The sequence below is a fragment of the Nicotiana tabacum genome, chromosome 4 (assembly GCF_000715075.1).
Source record: "Nicotiana tabacum cultivar K326 chromosome 4, ASM71507v2, whole genome shotgun sequence".
NCBI lineage: Eukaryota > Viridiplantae > Streptophyta > Magnoliopsida > Solanales > Solanaceae > Nicotiana > Nicotiana tabacum.
In genome coordinates, this window is record NC_134083.1 from 142,495,100 (window position 1) to 142,507,310 (window position 12,211).

A 12,211-nucleotide genomic window follows, 5' to 3' on the forward strand; every position below is an offset into this window, starting at 1 on the left:
CTCTGCCTCTGGACGTAGGCCAATTGACCGAACCATTTTAATGCTTGTGTCTCTTTTGGTATATTTCTCTTTTGTTATTTGATTTATCGTCGTTCAAGGTTTACTTTACTAGCTTCCGCGTGTCACCTGATTATTTCGATCTCATCCGTATAAATTTTGAAGGCTTTGGTGAACTTTAGTGGAGATATTTGTGAACCTAGTGAAATTGTGAACAAGGCACTTTTTTATTTCCATGAATATGAGACCACTTTGCTGACCACATCTCTTCCTACTTACGTATCTGACTGTACTAATATATATAAGGATAAAATATTATTGTGCAATAAGATGGTATTGTTATTTTTGCAGACGATGCATTACATGAAAAAGAAGATGACAACCATTATAACGGCGGCCATGGATAGCTATAGTCATCTGTTCCAAGCCATTGACACCCTAATTCAATTGTTGGAAAGGACATCACGGCTGAAGCACTAGCAATTCGTAAAACGTTAGAAAAAGCTACAAAGAATGGATCATCAAAGGTGCATATCTTATCGGATGCAAAATATGCAGTGGATATGACATGAAAAAGAATGGTAGTCGTATCCACTATATTTTTTGCATCTGAGTTGGTACTCTTTCACTTTCCTTCTACCTCCACAATTGTTAATTCCTCGAAAGGGTCTTGTATCATAACATATGGTTGTTCAAAATCGAACCGAAACCGTTAACCGAACCAAATCGATGACTTATTGGCTTATTGGTATCGGATTATCGGAGTAATGGATGGTGAACGGATTGAGACTTTATGATTAACGGCTTAACGGTTTGGGGGCGGATTACTCAATTTTCTTATCGAATAAATCGTTAACCCGTTAAGAATTTTTATATTTATACTTTTATCCCTATGTATATAAAGTACTATTGAAACCCTAAATGGCTAAATCCCTAATTTCTATTTTCTAATTCTCAATTGTCTGCACCCACTAGAGACAGAGAAGTCATTAGTCTTGTCTCTCTCTTGAACTGAGAACCGAGAAGTCAAAAAATCGAAATCTCAATGATTAATATGTGTATGTCTGTATGAGTAGTCTTGATGGTATTAAAAATTTGGTTAATACGTATACGACAGTATGAGTAATCTTGAAGATTCTTCAATTAAAAAATACCGTTTGGTTAGATCTTAGATGGTATTAAAAATTTGGTATTGATTTGAAACTGTTTGGTATTGACTGAATGATTGTTCAAAAAAATTTTATTTGGTTTAGTCGATAAGCTGCCCGATGACCGCCCGATACCAATCCGCCCATTGTCTTATTGGATGGCTAACAGATTACTATATTTATAATCCGATAACTGTTAAGTCGAACCGTTAAGCATAATTTTCCGCCCGATCCCGCCTAATAAGCAACCCTACCATAACATGCCATCTTTGATACTTCAAAACCTACAAAGATATGAATGAAAAAATTAATCTAAATAGCCGTCAATCCAACCGCTTAAACAAAAAAATAGTGAGCATATGTATAATTCTTGTATAATATGTATATAATTTATGTATACCGGCTAGAAAAATAAATAGGAATCCGACTGGCTATTTGTGTAAAGATCCCAATTTAAATAGTTCATATTGAATAGGTAGAATAGCCTAGGAGATACCTGTACTTATTCTGATTTGACATCTTGGTTCCTGTACTCCACAAAGTTTCATCCATACACCTATACTCGTTCAAAATAACTCTTTTAAACCCTCTCGACCCCGCGTGCTCTTCAAAGATCCTATGTGGATGACACATCCATGTCCACCTAGGGGTGTCAATGGTTCAGTTCGACTGGTTATTTTATAAAATTTGTACCATATCAATTTTTCGGTTATTCTATTATGTATAACCAAAATTAGACTTTTCGAAACCGTCCCAATCATGTCGGTTTCTCTTCGGTATCGGTACGGTTCGGTTAATTTTCGGTATTTTTTTAAATGTCACGTAAAAGTCACCAGTAGAACTAGAATGGAATAACATATGTTCTTTTATAGGACTTAGCAAAACTCTCTAGACATTTTTACTGTTTAAAGGATGATGAATTAAAAAAAACATAAAAGATGACCATAGTATAGATCCATCGACTATTCTATAGCAACGTAAAAGAAATCAAGCGAAGACAAAGAAAATATAAATCACACGAGTGGAAAGATATTAACCAAGTTGAGACTCAAGAATAAAGTTTATAGAAGATTAAATATTTCAAAAAAAAATAAATCTAGATTACGCGAGAGGAAACATATTCAATACATTGTAGTTTTCTGCTCATAATCACTAAAATATTTTGTGTCTTGCTAATGAAGATGCTAAAAATAACTTAGTTTAAGTAGAAGTAGCATAATAGGATTTAGGAATTAATATTTTGAGTTAAATTACTCATTGACTTATAACCGTTTTTATAATTTCAAGGTCCAAATAAAAATATAATATTTTATTATTTTTAAACTTACTATATAAATATATTTTTCACGTGTAAAATTTATTCTGTACACTTTTATATTTTTTCGATTTATTTTTGTAAAATAAAAAACCTACCCTAATTATCGGTACGGTTATAGATTTATATAAAAACCTACGATTTTTTAAAAGAAACCTAAAAATCAGTTTGGTGCGGTATGGTTCGGTTGGTTTAGTCGGTTTTTAAATATCCATTGATACCCTTATATCCACCTCAGATTTTTTTACCCCACATCATTATTTTTTCACTTAATTTCAAAATTTTCTACTCTCTTTTTATTTTCTTTTCACTTCACTTCACTCCTCCCCTCTACTCTCTATCTCTGATCATTCTCACTTCTATGCCGCCACCTTCACCACCCCAAGCAGTCACCCCTCCCCCTCATTAATCCACCTTCACAACCCCAAAAGTTTTCTAGCTCTATTACCCCCAAATACACCCAGCAATTATTCCTCAAAACACTCATTAACAAACGAAAACAGAAACAAAGAAAGAAAAAGAAGAAAATCAAATAGTTAATAGAATTAACACTTTTTAAATCCTTACAAATCGCAGCCACAAACACTTTGGAATCATGCAATTCCCACTTTTCTGTGGAGATCTCAATCCTACTTATGATGATTTCAAGATATTGTTTCAACAAGAAGGCCCATATGATCTTTATCATTTTTATGAACAAAAAATGTTTAAAAAAGGAAAAAAGAAAACCCATGATCATTTGGGTCTCCAGCTTCTATTATCTCAATGAAATCTCTCATGATGCCCTACATTGTTAGCAAATTACGTGTTTTTATTGACTTACCTTTAGATTTGGTTTTCTTGAAATAAAACAAAATGGAAGCAAAAATCGGGTGTGAAAGACAATTTCTTTGCGATATCGAAGAGGTAAATCTTGGGACTGAACAGTATACGAAGGCAAGTATGAAGAGGGAAGAAGAAGAGTATATGAAGAAGGGAGGGGTTAGCGAAGAAGAGCACTAAGGAGAAAATTAAGGGAGGGTTGCTAGATTGGGGGAAGAAGAAACATGGAGGGGAGGGTGAACTTTTTAATAATAAAGTAACAATTTCTTAACTTTTTTTTTAATTTTATTTTATTTAATCTTTTTTTTAAAAATCAAATTCGTTGTTTACACTAGCTTTATACTCGTGCATTTCACACATTTCGTCCAACTCAGCAGATTCAATTCCACATAAGCTTGGTTAATGATTAGAAATGTTGAAAATACTAGTTTTGATCGAGTAGAGATGTCTGGATGAAACTTTGTGGAGTACATGGATCGAGATGTCAAACCGGAACAAGTATAGGTGTCTCCTAGGCTATTCTGCCTATTGAATAATGATAATTGCTGCTATGTGACCAAGAAGTCACGAGTTGGAGCCGTGGAAATTGCCTCTTGCGGAACTGCAAAGTAAGACTGCATACAATAGACCCTTGTGGTCCGGCCCTTCTTCGGACCCAGCACATAGCAGGAACTTAGTGCACCGGGCTGCTCTCATATTGAATAAATAATTATGTAAATCAGTTCGATAAGTAAAAATAGAACTTACCATATTTTGAAGGGTTGTTAATCCTTTGATCAACTACATTATAGAGATCAAACAATGTATACATAAATCCTTTTAGTTCCTCTTGTAATTGCTTGAGCCTTTTTGGAAGAATCGAATTGTGCAATTTCAGCAGCTCATTCAGTTCTTCAAAGCAGTCATCTGTCTTATTTTGCAGAAGAACAAAAGCCCTAGCACTTACATTAAAACTGGGTTCACAGTCAAATACTCATAAATAACAGTAAAGAATGTAACTTACAAGGCCTCGGTTGGTTTCAACTAAACATCCACATCTGCTTGAAGCAAAGTTCACTCCATGAACAAATCCTTTACTCTCAATTTCAAAATAAGATGGTATGAATGGCAAATTAGCATATTCCGCTGCAAACAACAATAGACCAAATTAAGTCGTACAGCTAGATCTCCATTACAAGAAAATTGTACAAATTCAATGCAAGGATATAGACTACTCTCCTTTTTGGCTAAAAGACGTCAAAATCTAGAGTATATTTATATCTCGCAATATAAAAAATGATTTATGTTATATAAACTGATTGTGTTAATGAATTTTCTTTACATTACCTTATTGACTTGATATTACAAAATTTTCCTTACACTATTGTTGGCGTTTCGAAAAGGAACCTTTTGGGTTGCATCTCTTTACTCTCCCATTCATTGCCTATAAATATAGAGGCACTATATCAGATTTTAAACACATCATATTTTTTGCACTCTTCTTTCTTATGTATATTTCCTCACAAATAAAATAGAATTTGTATGTAATTTGTTCTGCCTTATTGCGTTGGTTGAAACACTGGGGTTTAAAATACTGCTACACTAGTATGGATAATTTGTTCTATCATGGGAGAAAATAACGCTAAACCTCGGGTACTAGAAGGGGATTAAGTTTCTTAAGGATATACTGTCAAATTAGTTGGCACGAATCTTTGTTCTTCATCTACATTTCTGTCTCTTTTCTTTTTCTATTTTTACCTTGCAGAGTTTTTCTGTTTCGAACACAATATTACTCACAACTATATTAGCGTAGTATTAATTAAATCCATATACAAATAGATTTGGATAAACTTATTTAAAGTGAATTTGAGTTTTATAAAAATAAGAATGACTTAGGGTGTGTTTGGTATGAAGGAAAACATTTTCTAGAAAATATGTTTTCAATTTTTCTATGTTTGCCTTCAATTGAAGGAAAATATTTTCCAAAACATTTAAGCCAACCAAACAGGAGGAAAATATTTTCTCTATCAAAAGAAGGGAAAATATTTTTCAAAACTCTTTTTCAACCTTCTCCACCATATTCCCCTTCCCCACCAACCCCCATCCACCCCACCCCCAAACTATGAGAAAATGATCAAAATGGTCCTTAATGTATAGGGGTTGGAATATTTTGATCCTTGACATATACCACTTAATAGGAATAGTTCTTAATGTATACAAAATGTGATAGCTTTGGTCCTCAACCCTAAAACTAATAGTAGAAAATAAAAATTTTGTTAAATTTAATCCCAATCCCTCAAAAGCAAAGTCTGACAGACCCATTTCCCCCCTCCTATTCTATCTTTTACCTTGCCAATCTCTCAATAAAAAGACCCAGCCCCAACTCGCATATCTTCAACCATTTCTGTTACTACCAAAGCACCCATTTCAAACAACCAAAACTTTTACACATGATTGATATGTTGAATAGAAGAAAATATCAAGAACAAGAGTGAACCCATATGATATATCCTTGTATTTAAAGATCAAAACTTATTTTTGCACAACAACTACAAAGCAATTTGGACAACACGATTTTAACTGTCCCTATTGAAATCTTGTCAAGCACCATTACTGGTTGCATATCACGAATTGACCCATCACCTCTTCTTCGACTATATTACTAGTCCTATAGTGGCTAGAATTTTCTGGTTCAACATTATTTTGCTTCTTTGAATCTTTCCCAGTAAGAAAACAATTCAAACTTCATCAAGATACAAAGCAAACGTTTAGAATTCTATAGCACATTGAAAACTATTATCTTAAGATTAATGAAATTAAATTGGTTTTCCAAACTTGGAATACCATAGAGAATATATTTCATGATCTAACACTCAAGCATTAGATTCAGGTCTGTGTATCTCCGGTTGCAAAATTATAAATCAAACTGAAATTTTAACAATGGAAGTGATCGATTAAAACAGATTCGCAAGTAAATTCAAACAACAAAAAAAGAATTTCCATCTATAATATCCATAAGACTAACAAGCAAAACAATTTAGCTTCCCAAGAAGATCCATTCTTGTTTGAGAGAGGGTTTGGATTTAAGGTCGTTAATGGTGTATGAGAGAAGAGGAGGGAGCCGGGAGAGATTGGGGTGTAGTTTAACAGAATTTTTTATTTTTTACTGTTAGTTTTATGGTTGAGGACCAAAGCTATCACCTTTTGTATACATTAATGACTATTCTTATTAAGTGATATATATATCAAGGACCAAAATATTTCAACCCTTATACATTAAGGACCATTTTGATCATTTTCTCCCCAAACCATCCCTACCCCACCCACTCCCAACCTCGCCCACCACCCACCCTAAATAGAAATATTATTAAGAGTATTTTATTTTCATGTTAATTTTTTTCCAACAAAATGAGTATATATTTTTCATGATATAGAAAAAATATTTTTTCATTTCAACAAACTAAATATTTTATTTCTCTGATGTAGAAAATATATATTTTTTCATTTATTTTCATGATGTAGAAAAAAGTATTTTCTTTCATTTCAACAAAATGAGCATTTTCTTTTCATGATATACAAAATATATTTTCTTTTATTCAACAAAATGAGTAATTTCTTTTCAAGTTGTAGAAATAATACTTTCTATTTCAACAAAAAAAGTATTTTCTTTTTAGTTATCGAGCTCAAATTTCAACGTTGTTTTTGTGTGAAAAACGTAAAGTAGCACATTATTTTCTTTGGGTTTGTGTGAATTTTGAAAAGAATAATTAAATTCTTGAAGAAAATAGAGTCCCGGGGGGGGGGGGGAGTACAAGAAACATGAGGATTTTGGGAAAGGTGGGTTGAGGAATGTAGCATAAAAAATTATTTTCCTAAAAATATTTTATACTCTCCAACCAAACACTATAAAATATTTTCCGAAAAATGTTTTTTCACTCACCAACCAAACAAGGAAAAATAAGTGATAAAACTACTCATTTTCAATAAAAATATTTTTCATGAAAAATATTTTCCTTGGTACCAAACGCACCCTTACTTTCCGTAATTTGACCAGCTCCAACAAGTCATTCACCCTCTTTCTGATGTTATTACCCGTACTAGTATAAACTCTTGTATAGACTCTTACCTACTCGATGGCAGGGGCGGATGTAAAATTCGTTTGTGTCTCTATATATCATATTTTAAATCCCCATAACACAGCCTAAAAGCATAACTAAGTGGTTAAAGGGGTTCAAAACCTTTGTCAAGTCGTTGGTGCAAAATTAAAGAAAACTTAAAACATATTATAAATGGAGTATAAGATATTATCTAGTTGGTGAAATTCTTAGATATGGTACCCAGTGACGAAGCCACATGGTCACAAGGATGGTCAACTGATCACCTTTCGTCGAAAAATTGCACTGTGTATACAGGCAAAATATTACGTTTTAGAGTTATATAACACATATTGAACACCTTTTGTCGGGAACTTTTTTTCACTCTTTTCAAATTTGAATACCCTTCAAAAAACATTCCTAGTTTTGCCACTGATGATACCTATAAAGTCAGAGATGAGACGACCATCACAAGGTCTACCAGTAGGGTACTTGAAGAATGATTCACCATAAGGCCACCAATTCGATTGGAAGTCAAGACTAGCGTTGATGTAGTTATTATTCCCAGGATCCACTGTCGAATCGCCAAACACAAAGAGGGCAGTTTTATCAAGTCATGTAATAACATCTTTGTCAATGCATGCAGTGAATTTGGTTAAGATGAATACTAATAAGATGAAGATGAAGCCATGAAAGAAGCTTGAGTTCAAAGCCATTGGAGAACTTGTTAAAGATGCCATTCATGTTTTTGTGTATTATAATTCCCAGTGGCTTTGAAATGGACATCATGAATTATTGCTTGAGAAATAGTTAATATATTATCTCATTGTCTATGTTATTCGGTATTAAATTTAGATTTGCATTGGAAAGTGGGGTAAAACGATTCTTAATAAAGATGATTACATACTTGGACTTGATCCCAAATCAATAACTTAAAAATGAAGAAGTACTAATCATACTACCACAATTCCTATTTGCGACCAAAGAGTTCTTGTTTAAAAATAGTTTTGTTGGCAATGAGTTGTTATGTTAAACCGACTGGAGTAATTAAATCCATTAAACTATAGGAAGGAACATGTTGCCTTCTTTTAAAGGTCAACCCTAATACGAGTCTTTTCTCCGTCCATTCTTTCAAGGGTCAACCATAATACTTGCCCTTCTCTTTTCTTTTTAATTATTGCAAAAAAGAAAAAAAGGATAATTAATTGATCAGAGCTAGAGTAGAGAATGTCCAGTAAAATTAATTCGATGCATAAATATATATACTGTGACATGAATTAAATGACACATTTGACTATCTTGCAATAAATGACAATCTTACAAAAAGAATCACAAAAATATATACCTAGATGCAGAGTCAAATATCCCGTGATTGTTAATCCTAATTGAATGACTGATTTATAAGGTTAGACATTTTACGTGGTACATCTATATTTCAAGTGACAAACTTAATGGACAAGACTGATTTAGTACGATTTATTTAATAATAAGTTACGAGCTTAATATAAATTGTACTACTACGCATAATTGAAAAATCTAATTAACCTACACAACTGAACAACAACGGCCAGGAAAACTGCTGGACTTGTGATGTATTCCCATTAAGAAGGGCTGTCCATAAAGGGAGAACCATAATAATAGCTTTAGCAAGTGTATAGTCGTTTGATACATGTGATAAAGATAATAATTTCGGAATAAAGTTTGGGATTAACTTAAGTTGATACACTAATGTCTCTGAGAAAATTTATGCTGATATATATGGAAACACAATTCTGCCCTTCTATTTAGTTGAGTATATACGTACAATCTTTGAGATGGGAGTAATAAAAATCATCTTACTCAGAAGGTTTATACTATATATACCCTAATCCCAAATATTAAGTTACATTAAGAGGCGAAGCTATATTGGCCCAAAGGTCCACCCTTCGCCGAAAAATTATACTACGTATAAGGTAAAATATTATTTGTTATTGATTAAAAATAGACTTTGAATACCCTTGCATTGTCCAATGGCAAATAGTGTTCAAAATTTGAACACCATTATTAAATTTTCTGGCTTCGCCATTGGTTACATTATAAAAAAAGATTTGAGATTTTGAGGTGCAATGACATCCGTCGTTCCATTCCATAATAGTTCAGCAAATTGCCTGTTCGCTTCTTCTGTGGGATGACTGGCATCGAAAAACACATGATCTGTCACATTTGGACATAACTCGTACTCTTTCACTTGCCTCTTACCTCCACAACTATTAATTCCTCTAAATTGACCTGTACCACAACATGCTTCTATTGATACTTTAAAACCTGCACAAACAAAATAAATTGTGATTAAAATGAAATACGTACTCTCCATACTAAAGAGAGCCGAACCCAGGATTTGAAGGTGGCGGGAACACATGAGCGGACTGCTCAACCAGTGCCCCCATCGGAGTTTTGATTAAGGTTTCCAAGCAAATTATATTACCATTTTCAACATATATACAAATATATATACAATTATTTATATATATATATATATTCAGAATTTCCCCCCGATATTAACAGGGTCAGGTGACCCCTCTAATCTATAGATAGGTCCGTCTATGATCCTACGAAAGAATAATCGATCGAGTTCAGAGTATGAGGGTCAACTAATTTGAAATGCGTTGGAACTGAAAATAGAACTTACCATATTTGGAAGGGTTATCAATCCTTTCAGTAAAGAGTTTGAAAAGATCAAATAACGTATAGTTAAATCCAGTCAAATTCTGTTGTAGTTGGTTGAGCTTTTGGGGAAGAGCAGAACTGTGCATTTGCAATAAGCCATTGAGTTCTTGCATGCAGTCCCCACTTGTACCATTTGCTTGTTCATTAAATGCTCTTCCACCTGGGGAACAACCTTCTGGAGGCAACGTAAATATGGTGAATTTTCTTCCTCCTTTATTGTAAATTTCCTGTTACATTATAATGATTCAAATAATGTTAAATTAAAGTTTCAACAACAACAACAACAACAATAATATACTGAGTGTGATCACGTAAGTAAGGCTCTGAGAAAGGTTGGGTGTATGCAACCTTATCCTTACATTATGTGAGGCAGAGATGTTTCTCATAGACCTTAGCTCAAAAAAATTATTTTCGGAACAAGTGTGAAAATACAAGAATAAAAAAGTTATGATCAGCAAAAATAGTAAAATATATTAAATTAAAGGTTATCAAATAAAAATATTAAACCAAATTGCATGTTACATTGATTCACATGACTCCAAATAATGTTGATAATAATGTCATGATTACCTGTAAAATAGCAGTAAAATTACCCAATATCATCTCTGAAAATTCTTCCTTAGGAAATGGAAACTTAGGATTGGAAAGGTAAGGGAAAGCATAATCATTACTTCCAGTGCTAAACATGTATACAGCATTAGTGAGGAGTTGTTGTGCCTGATGTTGCCCTAACTTATTCTCCAATAATTGAACCACCTCATTGAAATGTGCCAACTGCGTCGGAAGATCTATAACCTGTAAATTGGAACAACTTTTGTTATTTATTTTGGTTTCTCACATAGGGTTCGGTACCCGTATAGAGGCCCTACTAAATCTGAATTGACACGGAAAAATTCTTATTAGAGAGTAAAATCCTCCCTAATAAAAAAGACTAACATCATCTAGTTAAGTATGAAGGTGAGTACTTAATACTCGACCTCAATCCTTGTTGGCCAACTTCTATTATTTGGTATACTACTTTCGTCAGAAAATTTGAGCTTTTCCGTAGGGAAGATAGTGGTTTTTATAGTTACCTAGAAAAATCACGTACAAACGGAAAAAGAGATGCCAAAATGAAAAGAAAAAAATATGAAAGATAGTCTAATATTGACGGTATTATCTCTAGTTTGTATACATTGATTTTACATAGATATACATGATTATACACATATAATACATAAATTTTATATATATATATATATATCCTCCGATTATTTTTTGTTTAAGCAATTGAGTGGTGCGGCTATTTAAGTTAATTCAACAAAGAAACAAACGAAAGAAAATCTAATATTGAAAAGAATTTTACTTTAAAAAGAAAAATAAGAAGGCCACTTACAATACCACGGTTGGTTTCTACTAAACAACCTGAGCCACTGGAAGCAAAGTTCACCCCATGAAGAAATTTATCGGTCCCAATTTCAAAATATGCAGGAATTAATGGCAAGTTAGCAAATTCCGCTGCAAACAACAAACCAAAAACATTATCAAATTAGTTCTTGACAATCACAAATACAAAGGGAAAGATATATAGAAATTTTAAGAATTAAGTGGTAGCTCATCGATAGAACTAATACCAATAAAATCGGATATGAGACGACCATCACAAGGTCTACCAGTAGGAGATTTGAAGAACGTTTCGCCATAAGGCGGGAAATTTGTTTGGAATTGAGTCGTAGTGTTAATGTAATTATTATTCCCTGGATCCAAAATTGAATCACCAAACACAAATAGGGCAGGAAAAGGTCCAATATTGCCTTCAACAAATTCAATTGGACTGCCCAAAAGAAATGCAAAGAGAATCAAACAGCATCCAAAAAACAAGTTCGTACCGAAAGCCATTATTTCTGTGATGATTAATTGATGGAACAGTTTGTTAGTTGTCTTCCTTTTTATATAAAAAAGTTGTTCTTTTTTTTAGTAAGAAAAATAACTTCAAGATCTACATTAAACTTCATTTGATCATATACTAATAATGTTAGGCTAGAAATGTACATATTTTAAATATAATACTGTATGTAGTCTTTGACAATTGACTCAGTCCTTATTTGCTAAATTTGTCAATGAAATTACTATTCTGAAACTTACATGGAAATACATTTACGAAATAGCTT

General features: G+C 32.9%; 1 protein-coding gene across 1 annotated transcript; it reads right to left on the reverse strand.

Annotated features, from left to right (window-relative positions):
* Positions 1-9,133: 9,133 nt before the first annotated feature.
* Positions 9,134-11,941, reverse strand: LOC107770382 (GDSL esterase/lipase 5-like). Its single transcript, XM_016589686.2, has 5 exons — positions 11,675-11,941; positions 11,437-11,558; positions 10,632-10,856; positions 10,024-10,288; positions 9,134-9,659 (listed from the first exon to the last, which is right to left on the reverse strand). The coding sequence occupies exons 1-5, from the start codon at positions 11,937-11,939 to the stop codon at positions 9,424-9,426; spliced, it is 1,113 nt and encodes a 370-aa protein (XP_016445172.1). The 5' UTR covers positions 11,940-11,941; the 3' UTR covers positions 9,134-9,423.
* Between the last annotated feature and the right edge of the window lie 270 nt (positions 11,942-12,211).